The sequence below is a fragment of the Pyxicephalus adspersus genome, chromosome Z (genome assembly GCF_032062135.1).
Source record: "Pyxicephalus adspersus chromosome Z, UCB_Pads_2.0, whole genome shotgun sequence".
Classification (NCBI taxonomy): Eukaryota; Metazoa; Chordata; class Amphibia; order Anura; family Pyxicephalidae; genus Pyxicephalus; species Pyxicephalus adspersus.
In genome coordinates, this window is record NC_092871.1 from 39,234,803 (window position 1) to 39,254,652 (window position 19,850).

General features: G+C 36.0%; 1 protein-coding gene across 3 annotated transcripts in view; it reads left to right on the plus strand.

The window, feature by feature from the left end:
- Positions 1–19,850, plus strand: part of TENM1 (teneurin transmembrane protein 1) — a 591,240-nt gene that overhangs the window by 284,256 nt on the left and 287,134 nt on the right. For all 3 annotated transcript variants that reach the window (XM_072431864.1, XM_072431865.1, XM_072431866.1), the window contains one exon: positions 16,431–16,669. In XM_072431864.1, coding sequence (XP_072287965.1) covers positions 16,431–16,669 — 239 coding nt within the window. The remainder of the gene's footprint in view (positions 1–16,430; positions 16,670–19,850) is intronic.

Here is a 19,850-nt window from a genome sequence, read left to right on the forward strand (position 1 = left end):
AGCACAATAGACTGCGGGGAACTTCCTAAGTTGCCTTTTCTCTTTTTACCATATCAGAAACTTAATTCTAACTTTCAAAGAAAGTTTTATTGCATATGCTAATACCTGAAGAACTGAGAATGATGAATGGAATCCAGACATAAACAATCATGGTACTCGTGTGGCTAATGCTTCGATAGCCACAAGCGGGGGTCAGTTGCACCTCAAGATTATTTATAGATATTTATAGATATATGTGGATATATCTACATATATATACATATATATCTACATCCATATTTATGCAGATAAGTATTCTAAATCAACACATCTGCCCTGTCCATCATCAGCTATTTTTACAGTGCTTTACCTCCTGAGGTTTGTATTGGTGTTTATTACTCTTGGAAACTCTAATGGTCATTAGGTCTTTCCTGTGGACAGAACTTGTTTACATCCCTAGGTCTGTTCATCTGTTGTCACACCTGTGAAGTCTGTCACATCTGTGAAGTCCCTGGAATTCATTGATTAGAGATCCTCCAGGATCTATGTGACTGGACAGGGGAGAACAGATAACAAGCATTCCCACACATACCTTCATGCATTGATTAAAGTTACTTAATTATAACAATTGTGAACATAGACTATAACATATATACATATCTAACTTTTTTAGAAATGGCCTAAAGTATATAAACATAATAATGTAAATATAGTGTACCATATTTATATGTATAAACAATCCTTGTTTTGTTAAAGTTGTTAAAGGGAATCTTTCATCAAAAGAGGAGATAAATGTTGATAAATACAGGTTCCTGTATCATACTAAAATTTGCTCACATTTTTCTGCCTGTTTATTGACTTAACGAGTCTCTTTAGCAAAGTGCATAAAAATAGGATTATTCCTTGCACACGATTGGATGATTACTTTCCCTTTTTACTTTGTGTTTCAGGCACATCTTAAATGTCACGGGGCACGTTAGCAATGAAGCTTGTGTATCGTCCTGTAATTTTGTCCTGTTCAGCATACAGCTTTGGCCTCTCGAAAGAGATAAATCTCAGGAAGAATAATAGCATTTTACAGTCCCCTTGGGTATAAATGCGATATTTTGATGTGCATTAAAGCTGACCCGCATTCAATAAAACAATATTATGCAAAAAATCTATTAGGAAGAATTTTTAGAAGCACTTGAATGTGCACTTATGTCCATACCAGGGTAATTTTTACAAACATTTCATGATACAGTGAAGCCTTTGAGGTTCCTACAAATATGTCATGCAGCATTAGAACAAAATACATTTCATAGAAAATATTTTATGTTAGAATATGAACTGAAAAAAGACTTCTGATTGTCAAGTGCAGTAAAGGAAAGTTATACTCAAAAGGCACAATTCAATTGCCTTAATGGAAGGAAAATAACCAGATTTCTACATTTCGTGCTGCCTGAAATGTTGATAAATGTATTCTAAATCTTCAGTTTGCCTTCTATGCATCATATTTTATGACAAAAGGTGGTATGATCGTAGAATACATGCGCGCGTTGGAGCATCCCAAAGATGTTTACAATGAAATAAAACCACAGGCCCTATTACTATATTAGGCTACTAAGTTACATTGCTTAATGAATATAATCCATACTGTTATCCAGGCAGATTTTGCTCTATATTAGACTTCCTTGGGTCTACCTGATATGATTAGGTGTACAACTCTGCATCTAACCAATATCACTAATTTTCTAATAAGCCAGTCCAGCTGACTATTGGAACCACTAGAGCTGTGGTACAAATAAGTAATAATAGGTGATGACCAGCAAAGATGTACCACAGAGAACCATAACATTAAGACTATAGACAAAAAAGGCCTATTTTTATGTCATTCATTGCTTAAAGTTTTGAGGAATTTTAAAATGCTGTCCATTGATTAGGGTATAAGGCCTTTTATAACATCTTTCATGTAAGGCCTTTTTAATGTTGTCCATTGTTTAGGTGGCTTAAGATTAAATTAATGGTGCAAGTTTTCAGGAGAAACTCTGACCTCTCTGACCTCTACAATATGATGAAGTATTTTCCACAGTATGTAAAAATTAAATTGTCTTTTTATTATTATTATTATTATTATTATTGTTAATAAACAGGATTTATATAGGGCCAACATATTATGCAGCGCTGTACATTAAATAGGGATTGCAAATGACAGACTAATACAGACAGTGATATAAGAGGGGAGGACCCTGCCCCGAAGAGCTTGCAATCTAGTAGACTTTGATCATCATTGTTTTATCGGCCATTTGTACACGCTTTTTTTCAGTGTTCTATCAACTCAATGTTTTTATTTGTTTGTATTAAATATATAAGGAGCTCTTAAAATGCAGGATACCAAGCTCCTATATAGTTAATAACCCAGCTTTAGTTATCTTGTTGAGATACAAATACAATCTTTTGATGAAAGGAAGTTCTTTAGAACAATAAATCATGTGCTTTGTCAGATAAAAAAAAAAGGAAAGAAAATCTGGCACCTAGCTTGCTAACTTTTGTACTTTGGAATTCTGTTGAAACTTAATGCCCACAAGTGAAACAAGGCTCACCATCACTATAAGACCTTCCTATAACAGGTGGGAAATGCCTGAGGCTTGGCCTGTGGGCTGTGAAGACCTTGCCATCTCTTGTCTTAATGCACAGTAACACAGAAGCATGCTTGTAATCTGAAATTTGAAAAGAGTTTTTAAGCTGTAATGTGCCACTAGGCATTCTGACCATGAATTCTAGTCTAGAATAATATGTATTTTAAGATCAGATTTGTAGTCACAAATAAATTATTTTTGAGCACAAATGGTGATCCCATATTGCACCTGAAAAACTGCATTTTTAAGCATCCCATTATTTTCAAGCAATCACATATGTTGGCTAATATTCCAGGATATCAGCCCCCTATGTTATATAGAGTTGTATGTATATAGTTTTTGTATGTAAATGGTTTACATGTCCTAAGATGAGAAAACTATACAGATTTATCTGATTACTCCTAACAAAATTCTCTTATTATTAGCTACAGATATGTTGCGCCTAACCCTTTCTCTTTACAAAGCAAAGTAAAACAGAAAGTTCACTTTAAAGCAGGGGTGTCAAACTCTGGCCTGCAACGTCTTTTTTTTTGGCCCCCAAAGGAATCCTAAATATGAATTTCAGCTGGCCCGCCGCTACTACAATTCCTGACATCACTCGCGTCTATGGACCAGCGGCCTCTCTGCCTATGCGTGGCCCCGCATTGGACTGTTTTATAGATTCAGGGAATTGTAGTAGCGGTGCTATTTCAGTGAACAGGAAGTTCCAGCCACTCATAACATTAAGCCCCACGTTGGACTGTTTTCTTGACACAGGGAATTGTAGTAGCTGTACTATTTCAGTTTCAAGTTTGGCCCACGACTTTGTCCAAGTTTTTAATTTTGGTCCTCTGTGTATTTGAGCTTGACACCCCAGCTTTAAAGTAGACAACCTCAAATACATATACTTACCTTCCATACACTTTCCTACCACCTGCTCAACTGTGCAGTAGGGGCTGCCACCTGGCTGGTATTGGCATTGTTGCCAATGTTATTTATAGAAAAAGACCATAGTGCTGGTATAAGAGTAAGGGTGGCCATCCTACTGCCAAGAGCAAATAGAAAGGCATTGTGAAATACATTAGTTACTGGATTCCTATCTTATCCAGAGGTATAGAATGCCTCCATGACACCCTCAGTTTGCCAGGTCACCTGCTACTTTATTGCCAGAAATGCCATGTGTTCCTTTTGCCTCCTGGTGATAAAAGTTGTTGGATTGATGTTAATATATGTTCTTGGGGATTAAAGCAATCATGTTACTTTGACTTAAATAGGCACAGAACATACTGGATTTTAAAGAATATTTTTTTATATATATTGATTGCAATATATTTAAACACGCCATTGGGCATATTCTATGTGAACAAATGTTAATATGCTATGCAAAGTGCAGTGACTTACAGCAGATAGATCTAGGTTTCTCATTTCTTATTAATTGTAATGGGTTAATGCAGGTTGCATATTATCACTCAGCTTTGAAATGCTTTATTCAGTATACTCATACATTATTTTTTATGCTAGGAATCTGAACATTATAATATTAAAACAAATATAGCATAACACAGCATAGAAATAGCACAATTTATGCACTTTTTTCACCTGAAAGATGACATTCTCCATATTTTTTGTGGAGGGGTAGAACTGGAGGTACAATTATCTGAAATTAAAATGATCACATAATTTCTTACATTACTACATACATTTTGGTAATCTATAAATGTGTTTTGGGAAGTAGTCATTTCTTTCTACAGTTTAAACAATTTATGTTATAGTGATGTATGTCACTTAATACAGATTAGTTCTATATAGAAGATTATTGCCTGCTCAGGTCATGGAGAAAGTACCTGATTCTGTAATGACTAAACTGAATGAATACGTTTGGAGCTGGAAAATCCATATTTTTAAATTACATTTATTGTTTAATATAATTCAATTTACAATTTAGTGTATTAAACTTTTCAGTAGTTTCATTACCTGAATCATTCATTGCAAAGGATAATTTATATTATTGGGATTAAGATCACAAATCGGATTATAATACTGGAGTTAAAACATCGGTTTTAGAGATTAAATCTCCTAGTGATCAATTATTCATTTCAGAAGAGATCTTTCAGCTTGATCTTTCAGTACAGTGGTGTCATGCTGAAAGTAAAAAAAAACATATGAAGTACTCAACGATATTTCATACAACATCCCTACACTCAGCCTGGGAATAAAGGACCCGACTGCTTACATGCCTCTGTCAGCAAGTTGTAATGTGCTGCCCCTTCCTATAATAATAAGCCTGCAAATGGCTACTTTGTCATATCATACATAAAGTGCAAGGGAAAGAACTAACAGTTTTATCCCCAGCCATAAAAAAATAACTGTACAAAGAATTAACAATTAGTTCAGTAAACACATGAAAGCAAATTTAGAGCTCAATGTGCAGTCCAGAGACCATAAGTGCCAAGTTCATCTATTTATGCCTGCAGAACCCTGCAAATGTATCCAAAATTTGGGTATGTCACAAAATATTTGTTTTTGCTTCAGGCCTACTAGTCAACATGCAAAAATCATTACTAGATTTTTTGAAATAATAATAAATAAAACGATAAAGAGATGTATACTACAAATATATTGTTAGGTTTACCATGCTAGGGCTTGCTATCATTTCTCATTTTAATTTTATTTTATTCACATAACTTGTGAAATATAATTTGAAAGTATACTGCCTTTTGTCATTTATCCATACCGTTTTCATTGTATTTCTTTATCTCTCCCCCCTCCCCCCACCACCTGTTCTGTCACAAAAGCCGTGCAGAAGATTCCAAAGTTGCAAACTAAGCATACATTTCTAACCTTCAAAGACATCACATTTGACAGTTATGTAGAATGTGTATTCATGGAATGACACTTTGTTATACATCTTCTATACACGCTTGTTTAATGCTTCCATGTATAATCCAATAAAAAAAACAATAAAAATGATTGCTCACAATTGATCATTAGTATTCTTTAATAATACTTTTCAGTTATGTCAGAGCGGCTCTACTTTAGCCGTACTCTTTCTGAATCCCGGCAAGCTCCACAGCTCTTGATCAATAATGCACATGTAAGATTTTCCCATTAAGAAACAAAATTCCAATAAATTTGTTTTTTAAAGCTGGATGGTAGATTAAAAGTATGTGTTAGTTGGCATCTCATTAACCTTACTGCATTTACAGAAATATTGGATAGCAGAAAGCCACTAGACTGGAGGACTCTGTATCTGTATTAAGTGACTTTTGACTACATTGTGATGAAATAAATAGCAGGACACACAATTCTTCTGCATGCATCTATGTATTTGAATTACAACCTTTTTTTAATTCTGAAATCATAATCGATTCTTGTATAGAACTGATGTGGCTTAACTGCTTCAGCCTGAAATGTGTAAATAAGGATGAAGTGTAAAATTTGAACAGCCTATGTAATTCACAGCAGGCATCCAAATTCATGATCGTGTACTTGACGTGACCAAGAACAACAACAATGCTGATATACAAGCACTGGCAATTGCAAGTAAATATGTTATATTTCCTGTGATTCTTGTCCTTCTAACCCCCCCTTTGATCTCGGGCTAGGAATGCCCAGCACTTATCTGTCAAAACTAGTCACTTTTACCTTCTGGGGCTGTGTGTGGTACCCTAGGTCAGGATCACTTAAATGTGGCTTTGTGCTCTACAAAATATGCTTTGATTATGATTTCCATTCATGTACAATCAGAGCCTTAATTACACTTAAATTTAATATATGTGCACTGAAATAGCTTGTTGATTTGTTTGTGCATTATCATACACACAGCTTTTTGTACAATTACATGGCTGGTCATTAAAAAAGTAAAACATATCTCTTCTTTCACTTTTTAATTTTAAGCTCTATTTGTTTGTGTTATTTAGGAATACTTATCTGCATAAATATGGAAATTATATCCCCTATCAATGCATATAGATATTCAATTAAAGAAGGTTCATGCACAAATAATAGCTAGCCACTCAAACAGTTTAATTAAGAAAACAAGGTAAGACAAAGTACACAGCAATATTGTCAGATATTTAAACACCTAGGAACTTCAATCAATGTTAAATATATATCACATAGGCATAAAGTTATTAGTAGTAACCCCTGCAATAACCTAGTAACTACTTTGTACAAAATACATCAAAACAATATAAAAATAATACCATAAACATATACTGAGACATATACCGAACAATATAAGAATGCAATTCAGGAATGTGTTATAGCTACCTGTAAAGATGTTGAGGGGTACTCCAGGAGCTTGATTCCCTAAGAAGTCCCATCATTCCCTTTTTCCCCCTAGTATGTTCTAGCTCCCCTTTTTATATAGTTAAGTACTATTAGGTAACATTGGGACTCCTTGATTGGTTAGTGGGTGTGTTCGGTACGATGACCATCAGTTGGCACACACCCCACTAGATTGGGATTGGTTAATGTAGTTTGATTGACCTCCCAATCAAATTTGATATAAAAATCTCCAGCTGGAATCTATGTTTAGGGGTCTATAAATGTCCAGCTGGGTCTTCACCCCAATCCAAGTGGATGGATTTATTGCCCTTTGAAGGCCATATTGGTGATCTGTTTGTTATGGGACAATAGGTCTTGTCTCCTGGCAGCTGTTGTATCCCCTGTGTGTTACTCTGTGAAGTCCTGGACTTGGAGACCCCCAAGGAGGGCCATATATCCAGCCCTGAGTAAAATAGGTTTCCTGTCTAAACACCACCTTCCTGCATTGCATTCCTGCATTATTTCCTGCTAGTTAGATACAGTCCAATTACTAGGACTCACACATATATATATATATATATATATATATATATATATATATATACATATAAATATATAAATATATATATATATATATATATATATACATATCTAATTAACATATTCATAAACAATCTTGAGGTGCAACAGTTTGGCCGACATTTATGTATGCTTGTATTAACCCACAGGTTTTTTTAAGCATAATCATACTAATAGGGATTTTGGCTGTTGGCTGTTTGGCTGTTACTGGTCAAATTGTAGGTTGTAGAATATGTTAGCATTATATAAAGGAGCAATAAGTTTGTATGCTACTGCATGCATCTTGTCAAATGATCCTGTTTGAATCATTCTTTTTGGTTCTCTAAAGGCAGAAAAGAAACTTTGGCACAGTGTAAGTCTCCTTTTGTCTCCTTTTTTGTCCACAAGGTTGTTAAAATTACATTTTCTTTTGCATTAGAACAATATATTCTTACAATTTTGGTCTTGTTGGTTTTTCTTATTAAACTCAATAGAAAGAAGGTAAAATGTAGTTTTGTTCTATCCCGAATATAGTTTTAGTCCTTCTTTATTACTATGTGACAAATAAAAAAGTATTATTGAAAGAAGGCAGATGCATTATTCAAAAGAAGAATAAAACTAGTTCAAAGCTAGTTGTTTCTAGTTTTTATTCATGCTAATGTATTAAATTTATGTAAAACCTTCCTGCGGGTCAACTGCTGTACGGCCAGTGCACAAACCTAAAGGGCCAAATGAAGTTGCCATCTACTTTGAATTTCTCTTGCACTGTCCGATAATTTCAGTGTAAACTTTAACATTTCTGGCTTGTCCTGGTTCGGGATTTAAAACTCTTTTAAAGCTCTATATTTGAAGAATATGTAAAAAAATGTTTATAAATGTAGCCCATTGCATATTAAAAATTCAGTCATATGTATTAAACATTTTATGATGTCACCAAACTCTATACATTCCTTAAGTGTATGTGATTAGCTTAGGTTTCTTAGTTATATTATATCAGCAGCAAAGTGTCCGTTGTTATTATTTTTTTAATGTTAGTGCAAGTTAGTATTAATGTCTGACTGCTAACATATTTTTGTGCATTTATATACTATATTTTGTTTCAATGCTTTTTATTAAGTTTCAACAATATAATAACACAAAAATGACACGTACAAAAAAGGAGTACTCATAATTACAGAAGAACAATATAACAAAAGTGTCAATTTTTCATACACATACTATTGCAAATAGGGAATGGGAACAACTATAGGGAAGGTACTGGGAGGGGTATGGGAAAAATGTAGGAGAGAACAGGGGAAGTAAAAGAAGGCCTATAAAATTGGTGGCAGAATTGAGTAAAAACTGAAAATCCAAGAAAACCTTACCGACAGCTGTTGTTCAAACGGTAACAGTAAATAGTAAACTGCGAGAGCCACATTATTGCTTTCATTACCTATATAAGGGGTGAAGGGGGTAGCGCATATGGCCCACATTTTGAGGACAGATAGGGAGACCTTTGAGGAGGGGGGTGTAGGATTAGTTATAGGGAAATACTGACCGGCCAATTACTCATGTACCCGCCAGATCTGAAGGTGAACAGTGCTAGGACCATTCTCTTCGATGCCAAACCATTCTGTTAATCTCATGGCCATAGCGTCTTGAATTGGGGTGATTGTTTAAACCAGTCGAAAGCGGACCATGTCAACTTGTACTTTTCATCATATTCTCATCCTCTGCAACAAGTTATTCCATGTGTTGTATCTTTTCTAATTCTAAAAGCCAATCTCTCATGTATGGTACTGTGATTTGTTTCCACAGTCTAGGGATAATGGTCCTAGCCGCTGTGAGGAAATGCCGAAGAACATCTCTTTTAGTAGCCTTTATAGACCCAGGAATCATGAATAGCAGAGATATTTTAGGTGTGTTCCTTAAATCTGAGCCAGTCATTCTGTTATACATATCAATGATCTGATCCAGGAATCTATGAATTTCCGGGCACTCCCACCAGATGTGTAGCATAGTACCCGGTTAAGTGTGGCAGCACCAACAGCTGTTGGGGGAAGAGGAAGACATACAGTGAAAATCTGCTGGACAAAAATACCATCTGGAGATGATTTTATTATTAGTCTCCTGGGCCTTGCATGAGTCAGTATAAATGCTTTTTCCCATTCCAATGGGGAAATAGGTGTTCCTATTTCAGCTTCCCAGTGGGGATGTGGGTCGGATATTGTACAGGTCGGAGTAGTATTGTTGAAACACTTTTAGTATTTCTCGGGGTATAGCAGTGTTGTCTCCCTTTGTATTTTGAATAGATGGGATATAGGAAGTTGCAGGTCTTGCGTGGAGCCCCCTTGCTAACAGACGGCCACACTTTTCCCCGTATTGGTAGTATAATTTACAATATTTTTCTCTATACTTTTGGTGGGTTAAATCATAAAGTTGTAGGAGGCATCTCCTGGCGATTGTCAATTCAGCAAACACATCTGAGGTCATATTGCGTTTATGCAGTTGTTCTAACATCTGGATTCTGTTGATCGTATTGGTTATGTCCTGAGCTCTGTTTTTTTTTAGTCTCGCCCCCTGTTGGATTAGCAGCCCCCGTAGGACTGCCTTAAGGGCTTCCCACTGAAAAGGGAGAGAGGTGTCATCCGACTCATGGTCCATCAAAAAATGTTTGATGGTATCAAGCACTGCTCCCGCACAAACTGGGTCTTTAAACAAAGAGTCATTGCACTTCCAGGTCCACTCATGAGGACCTAGAAAAGGAATCTGTAAGGTTAGCGATACTGAGACATGGTCAGGCCATTGGCAGGTGTCAATGATCACTTCTGGGTGTCAGTCTAGGGGCTTGTGGCTCACTAGGATATAGTCTATGCGTGAGTATGTGTGGTGTGGGTTGGAATAAAATGTATAGTCTTTGTCGCTGGGTTGCAGAGTACGCCACACATTCAAGAGTTGAAAATCATGTAGTTTTGCTTTAAAAGTGTTTAATTTTGAATAAGGTAACGAGGACTTTCCTGATGAGGTGTCTACCCTGGGGTCCAAAGAAAAATTAAAATCACATCAGATTATCAAGGTGCCCTCTGCAAATGTATGTAGCCTATTCAAATACTGGACAGTCGCCGACGTTGGCTGTTGATTAGGGGAATAAATAGAAGCTACGGTATACTTCTTGCCCCACAGAAAAATCTTGGCAAATGCATGTCTACCCATCAGGTCAAGGCAAGTGTCCAGTATCTGGACAGGAAGCGATTTATGGAAAGGTATGGACACCCCTTTTGTTTTGCCTTCGAGGTTGGTGCTGTGTCCAAGTTGTATAGTAACGGTTACGCATGGGAGGTATCTTTTGGGAATGGAAATGTGTTTCCTGAAGCAATAAAACATGTACTCTAGCTTTATGCCGTCTGTACAGAAGTTGGGAGCTCTTGGTGGGACTATTAAGTCCTTTGGCATTGAGGGTGCGAACCTTCAACCCCTGTGTAGGGCTTGATTGGTGAGACATGACTCTGGCATCTATATTCTACTATTGAAATAGCTGAAAGGAAAGAAAGGGGAAGCAACTAAATCCTCTTCAGTGTGCAAGGGGCCAAATATATACTATATTTCAAGCAGAAGAGCTATGTTACTATGTTACTATGATTTCCTATTTGCTAGAAGTATCCCTAAAATACAAATGTGTTTAGGATCTCTGCTACTATTAGTTCTAGATAGTGGATTGTATTTCAAAATATTCACATACAGTATTATAAATCAAAAAGATTCTTCATCATGTGTCTGTCTGTGTTTAGTTCTTGATTTTCCTATAATATTTCTATACTCCTTCAGTTTTATACCAGAAAGCTCTACTATGGGTTTTTGTAATATTGCTGTCACCATAACATTCTAATTTATTTGAATAGATGTTTGGCTCCAAGCCTACACTTCCCCTGCCATTGCAGTATATAGCTGATTTTGTTGGTGTAGTATATATCGGACAGATGTATATTTTTTTACTGTGTATATGTGATACACTAAGCAATGAATTGAGCCTGCAGGCCGAATTATATCACAAATCTCAATGTTATATCCATTAAAAAAATCAATAAGTGTATTTTTACCCACAAATGTGATTTATATATCAGGATCTGTCTTAGCATCAGCCTCCTATACTCCTCTGCATAGCAGCATTTATGCATGGAAATGGTTATGTGTGGGTGACAGAATCAGAGTTAGTAGGGCACACTCAGCTTGAGTATTGTCAGACCAGTATACCTATAGAAGGGCAGGGTACAGACTTAATTTAATTCTGGACCAACTGCATTGTTTCGCTGTTGTGCAGTCTTCATGGAGATCCTGGACCAGACTGTGTTGTCTGGTAAGGCGTTGTCCTAACATAAGCTAGGCTATTCAGAATTTACCTTTTGAATGTACCAATGTATGACAATACAAGACAAGGGGATATAGTTACCGTATTTTTCGGACGACTTTTTCCCCCCACTTCTGGGGGAAAAAAAGTGCGTCTTATGGTCCGAAAAATACGGTAATCACTAGAGCAGAAAGGATAATGATGCAAATAAAACTGCTTCAGACTTTCCAAGTTCTTCCAACCCTACTATGGCCTTATATGGTTTTTATATTTTAAAAAGGAACAAGAAACAAAGAGAATTAAAAATCTGACAAAGATCATAAATTACCCACTCCCAACAAGTGTTATCTGAAATTGGACTTTCATTTTCAGGGATCATCTTGAAGGTGATTTTTGGCTGGATATCAAGTACAACTGTGTCACTAAAAATCTCAAGACCTGTCAAACTGTGGAAAACATTTGAAATATTTGTATTATGAGCTTATAAATAAAGGCTATGTTTAAAGTTTTTCTGCAGATACAGGTAGTCCCCAGGTTACATATGAGATAGGGACTATAGGTTTGTCCTTAAGTTGAATTTGTATATAAGTCAGAACAGGTACATTATTTTAATAAATGCAATTAGGACAGATGTTTGTCTCAACATATTATTAGACAGTGTGGTATCAGTTACTTTATAAAATTCTCGCTGTGAGTTAATCACAAACAAAGCAAAACAAGAATAAAAACTTTATGGAGCCTAGACATTCCTTAACTTCTGGAGTAAGCTGTGGTTTGCTATGTAAAAAGAAACAACTGCAGAGTTTGTCTTGTTTGTTTTGTTTCCGATTCTGATATTTATCTTCTGAATGATTTTTTAGTTTGCAGATCATATGAACATTTTTACCATGCTTCCTGTTTTGGTGGAAAAACAACAGGAGCAAATAAAAATAAAATTACATTACACCCATGTTGTTCCATGTTAAAGAACATGGCAGAACTTTATATTCCATGATAATATATGAGAATGGTTGTTGCATCTCTGTCTTCATTAACAGCATGCTAACCTTATCTGTGTGAATTGTTGGTGGAGCATTAAGATAAGATCAAAAAAGTTTGTATGTACCAAAATTTGTATTTTTACAGATTTTTATTGTGTAACATTCTTGATGACATTGTGCTTACACAGTTAATGTTTAAACAGCAAAGGCAACTGTCATTGAGTATTCAATGTATTTCCTGGAAACTGAGAATGAAGATGATATTTTATTATTTTATTTTATCATTCATTAAGTTAGAATAATGTCTTTCCTTTGTTCTTGTATTCTAAACCTTATTTTTTTTTTTTTTTTACTATTCTATTTTTTTACGTTTTGGTTGATACACGTTGATCCTTTTTAATGAGCTGTTATTTTGCCTTTACCTAAATTTTCTATGTAATGCTTGATTGAGTTTTCTCAATAAAACTTAAATTGAAAAAAGTTACTAATTTAGGGGTGTGGGGGTTTAGTTATTGTTGGGGGAGACCTGTGGAGAGCAGCTGGCACAATTCACATTGAGCACTGACAGGCTGTGTTTGGCCCACAGACTGCACTTTGGTCACTTGTTTTTGTTTCTTGTTTTAAAAATGAATAGTGTTTTCTTTCATTTGCTGGCTTTTTATTTTCACCTTGCAGTCAATATAAGCCAATGAGGAATGCAGGGTCTATTTTCAATTTGTTTTTCATCTGTCTTTTGTAATCTTTCATTCTTAGTTTTGTGCAGTAATCAGTGAAACCACAAACAGAAAAGAGACCAAAAATGGAATGAATACAGAATGCAACTGTAGAAGCATGTTTATGGGGAAGCTCTAATGATTATTTCTAATCATTTCTAATAATTTTATTTTATTTTTAAGCATCTTTTAAATTTGTGTTTTATTTTCTTTGACATTCAAAAGAGATTCTGCTAGAGTTTGATTTAAATATATTACCTACTTCATCCAAATCTTAAGCAATGTTTTTGCCTTTCTTTAAATTGTTAGGGTTACACTAAATACCAGTTTTGAATAAATTAGAGGCAATCAGCCCAATTTATTAAAGCTTTCCAAGACTGGAGAAGATAGACTATAATGGGTGAACTTGGGTGATCTAGTAAATTTGGAATGTATTTCTTGAAAATAATTTGCTATCAGTTGAAAAAATGCCAGATTTATTCTGGATTTAATGGATCACCCAGGTTCTCCCATGATAGTCTATCTACTGCAGTCTTGGAGAATTTTAATAAATCAGGCCCAATGCATTAAATAAAAGCTTAGGAGTTTAGAGTAAACTTTCAGGTAAGAGGATGTATAATATTTGAGAGTACTTTATTGTTAAGGATTCTTCCCACATTGGACACTGTTAGAAGATTGGACTGTTAAGAGATTGGTTTCTTTTATTTGTGATCCTGGCTGCAAGCCATTGGGGACACATTGTAACTGCAAACGAGGAAAGGTTTCTTCAAAAGCAATATTTGCTATTTTAAAATTATTGGGTAATCGTGACATGATTGGGCACCAAAAATTCTTGATCTTTTGAGGACCCAACTGCTAGTTACAGCTCTGTCCTAGTGGTTAGTTAGTGCTCTTGTTTGGGTGCACAGCTGCCACTTAAAATTTGTAACCATTCATCTGGCATGGTGAACTTGCCAGGGTGTAAAGCTGCGTACACACGTGCAATTTTTGTCATTAGAAAGGATCTTTCACAATCCTTTCCAACGACAAAGGACTACACGATGCATGAACGGTGCTGTACATACAGCACCGTTCTGCTTAATGGAGAGGGAAGGGGGAGAGCGACAGAGCGGCACCCTGCTGCGCGCTCTCCCCCTTCCCTTGCATTAGGATCGCTCGTCATTCATCATTCGTGGATCCGCCAGGACGGATCCGCCAGGACGGATCCACGGACGATGAACAACGCCGACTGTACACACGCCAGATTCTCGCCCGATATCTGGCTGATGCTGATTATCGGGCGAGAAAAATCTGACGTGTGTACGCAGCTTTACTTTACAACAGCATGCTCAGGAAGAAATAAAAGACTCATTAAACGATTTAAATTTCTGTTTTCTATCTGTATTTCTGCCTTCTGTGACAAAATGGATACTCACCGTGCACAATCTCTCACACTTCTTAATTATAACAAGTGTTGCTCAAATTTGTTTTATTTTTAGCATGTGGCTTAGTAGCCATAGAAAAACAAATATGCCCTATGCCTCTTTTTTCACATTTTCTACCTCTAGTATAGTAAATGTGTGATCTTTTTTCATTTTCTTTCCTTTGGTGAATTACATTTATTTCTATCCTATGGTGTTTCTTTATTTTTCTGTGTTTGACCTCTTTCTTTTTTAGATTTTATAGAATGCATTTTTGATATGTGCTGTAGCACAACCATTCTATGCACAGTTATAGCTGCAGAGGACATGATTGTTCTTCTAGGTAATGCGCAGTATACCCCTAGCATCTACAGCAGTGGTCGCCAACCAGTTGTTCGTGGGACAATTTTGGTGGTCCCCGGCTCTGTCAGGAGAAGGACCCTGCTTGGGGCGCGCACCGGCTAGAGCCGAGGCCAGGTCTTCCATACAAGTCGCAGTCTCAGGGATTTGTGCGGGATGTGTCTTTGGACACAACCTGCCCACTCTCCCATCACAGGCTCAGGTCTGTGATGGGAAAGTGGGCGGGTTCTGGAGGAAGTTTCTTCTCCTTTGAGAGACATCCAGCTTGCGCATGCAATAAATTTAGTGATCCGTGACATCTAAAAGTTTGGCGACCAATATTCTACAGTACATACAGCAAATTTTAAAAATATACAAACATATAAATACACAAACATAATACAAGAAACACACATAGTCAACTAAACAATGCAATTTATCATCTGAATAAATGTTAACTCATAGTAATAAGTGAGTTGAGTCTTTAACCCCCAGCCACCAGAGTCTTTACCTAGACTGGTTATGGTGCTTACTGATATCATTGTAGGATCCTGTTCTCAGTATGACTACAGGTGATATTGGTGACTGTTTTTTCTATTCCAAATATGTTGTTCAGGTGAGCAGTAAGCTATTTGATAGGCAGACAGGTAAAAAAAAAACACTTACAGTGGTAAAGTGTGCAGAGAACAGAACCAAAACCAACTCCTAAAATAAAGTACATTACTTAAAACATAAACATTTCAAAAGAAAAAACTGCCCAGAGATCAACTTAGCTTTGACTAGATTTTCTTTGCTGCCTTCCCTTTTGCTCGGCTGTAAATAACTGCCAAGCTGCCATGCTTACCCTGTGGCTTTCTGAGGCAGCACTGACCTCGAGCAATATAAGAGATGTCAAATTTTAACATTACTCCTACTTTTTAATCTGCTTACTTGCTCCAGGTCAAAAACGAAACCCATTAATAAAGACCAGAGACAGTCAGGCAAGTAGTATAGTTATAAACAGGTCAACAATGGAAATACTTTTACTTATCTCATTACAAGAATTCTTTAAGACACTAGCTACTGTATGTATTTTTGCCCCAAGCCAAATAATTTTTCCAAGTTAGGGCTTAAATGCTAAGTACGTGCCTTGCAGTATGTTTTACTAATGGAGTTCATAAAAGATGTTGTAACAAAAGAACTAATGATTAAGTGGAATTGTTTGATTATTGCTACTGTGCTATGCATACTAATAATTCTCCATGTAACTGGAAGCTTCTCTTTATCCTTAGGCATTTCCTCTTCAAACATGGATCTGGTACTTCTCCCATCTTCAGTGCTGCCAGCCAGAACTACCCTCTGACTTCAAATACAGTGTACTCCCCTCCTCCGAGACCTCTGCCCAGGAGCACTTTTTCCAGGCCTGCCTTTACGTTCAACAAATCATATCGCTGTTGTAACTGGAAGTGTACTGCCTTGAGTGCTACAGCAATTACTGTAACATTGGCCCTGCTGCTTGCCTACGTTATCGGTAAGAGTTCTGTTTTTGATTTATGCAAAATATTTTTCAATAGAAATAATGAAGAGACATTTTTTACAAACTTTAGAAATGCGTTAAATATATGTATGTAGTAGAAATGTACTGAAGAACAATATTTTGAAAGTCAGCTAATCTAAACTAAGTCAGCTGCATGACTGTAATGATGTTTTAGGTGTCTGTAAAGGTGTTATTCCCACTGATCCTCCCAAAAGTTGGTTTTAGTAGAAGTTCCCCAAGACCTAAAAAATATTTCAAATGTGTAAACAGACTGAGAAAAACTGATGTAGAGGGTCACATAACATGGCTTACTTCTAGTTATGGGAGTACTGGTTTTGGTAGCTTTTGTTAATGATGCCGATCATTTTAATGATAGTAAATGAGATCAGAGGCAATTCTGCTGCATGAGTTGAACTGCAAAATCTAGAAAAAGGCTGCGAACTTAGACAGTGAGTGTAGCCCTAAATGATATGAGCCATTCTGGCTACAATGTCCAGTCATAATGTAAATATGTTTTTGTTTAATAAACTGTTTTTTGATTAATAAACACCAGCTCCCTATTTAAATGATGATCCCATGAAAGAAAACACTACCTTTAACACCAGCTATTTAAACCAGGAGTTGCCTGAGTATTTAGCATGCTGTAAGCTTGTTTATTGATTAACAGTTAGGATTCACCAGATTAGAGGCATCAAGCTGATTTCTCCATTCAGCGAGAGCTATCATTATACACCCTTCACCACATTACATTCATCATGTGTAATAATTTACATGGGCTGTACAATGCAGTGCCATAGAGGCTGCAATATCACAGACCAATTTGTCTTGTGGAGCCAATTTAACTTCCTTGAAAGAAAAAGAAGACTAATTAGATGTCTTTAGGTCTTTTTGAATATTTTATTCATATCTACTCTGTGTTATTATTCATACTGATCCTTTTACATCTCAGTTTGTATAAGACTTATGGAGACCCAGCAGGACTGTTTGAATGGACTGTAAACAACCAGCCCACAGTGCTAAGCAGCTCAAGAACATTAACACACATTACTGCGAGTATCTTTTTTTTCTATGCCAAATATTAGAAGAATTGCTAAGTGTGAATAGTCAGAAAATCAATATGTCAGTGGTAGCTTTCCTTGACATTTTAATTAGTGCTTAATATAGCATATCATTAAATCTCTCAAAGCCGAAACATTACTATTATATTTCCAGCAGTCTGAAGTACACCTAAATCAGCATGTACTATACAGTAATTTCAATATATTCATGTATAATACTGACAGACTTAGGAACTGGTATAAAGAATGGTCTGTGTTTATGAGCAACACATGTCCCCCTGAATTTGTGCTCATGGCTTTTATGTATAGAGCACTTCTAAATAATCTGCCATATATTTTTTCTATGCTGTACAGCCCCCACATAATAGGCAACTGCGGGTTGCATTTAGGCATATCTTATCTGAAGTATGCCCAACTTTGGTCTTGGTGATCAAGAAATAACAATGAAGGAACATTTTGATCCTGTTGACGGGAAAAGTATGTAGATTACCAGTTTCAACTATAGATAGATTCTATTAGCATTAGAATTATTTGTGCCTTGAGCCCTGGTCTGAGGGTTCCTCACCAGTTAAAGAGGCTCATGCATAATGGTCAGTATATACAATGCATATGCACTTTGTTCTTATACTTGTTTATTATTATTTTTATTCAGAAATGGATCTTACTGAGCAGTATACTCTTTGAAAATTATACATGTAAATGTGGGAGATAATATCAAATTTTGCTTTCAGGATACATTGAATGTGAGTTCATTTTCTCTGTGATAATTTTAATAACTACAATTAAACTGTACTGAATAAAGGACAGAAGCTGGTGACCTCTTAAAAAAAAGAGGATGCCAAAGTGTTGGAGGGATTTTAATATCACCACATCTTTCGTTTCCCAAGGCCTGGGGCCATTGACAAGATAAGGCCCCCACCCTTCTTGGCTTTATCAGCCACTTCACTCATGCCAGTCATCCCAAAAATGACACCAAGTTCCTCACAAAAGCCCCTGCTGCCAACCTAAATGAAACAGTTGTCCACAAATTCCAGAACAAAACCTTCTAGATTTGTGATTTTCAAAAGTTATATCACCCCTCTACTTATTTAGGAATTTCACATAAATATGTAAAGGTCCTTTTGGGAAAATAGTTGAAGGTGAACCAGAGTAAACATGTAAATAAGATAAATATGATAAATTATAAAAAACACATATAGTATGTCTAATACGCATGTATTCTGTTCTGAATAAAAAATATTAAATTGTTATATACAGTGTAATACCAAAATTAATTACCATCTAAATTAGGATTTTCATAATAACATCAACGATAATAATAATAATAATAATAATAACTGCTGGAAATGACCCAATAAAATAGAAATACAAATTCTCCCTTTATTCATTTCATATTTTCTGTTTCGCTGAACATTACATAATGTGTTTTAATGAGAAAAATTTACACTCCATTAAATGTTTATAGTATTTGAATTTCCATGTTCACCCTCCATTTTACGGTGCTAATTTTAGCAACATACAATTTCTGAAGAGTACCAAATGAACTATCGGCAATCCACAGCTATCTTTATGTCCATATTTTTTTTTCTACTTTACTTTCATTTTCCTTACAACTCTCTGTAATAATGACTTTACGTAACAGCTAAGTAAGAGCTGAGATAATCTCAAAATTTGCATAGGGAACTAAATCACATTCTTTATTATCTCTATTAGTGTTGGTCGAATATCTCACTATTCGATTCAACAGCTATTCGTTTGAATAGGCCGATATTGTTCGGGTGATCCAACGTCAAATTCTAACACCATTAAAGTCAAGGGGGGAAAATATTTTTCGGGACTGTGAAGAGCTTCTACAGCCTACAAATACATTTAAAAAGACATGTCCAGACTCCCACAGCTTTGCACAACACTGTACAAGGCAAGAAATCAAAATCAAGAAGGCTTTTTTTATTTTGCTGGCAAGGCCATTTTATGGGGCAGTCAAAGGAACATGTAAGATTTTATACAGGCCTCCGAGTAGAGGCAGAGAGGGCCCCAAGGGGGTTCCTTTGGTCCAAAGATTAGCCGCCAGGTTTCACCGCTCCATTACGAGCCATACACAGGCATCAGAGTGGAGG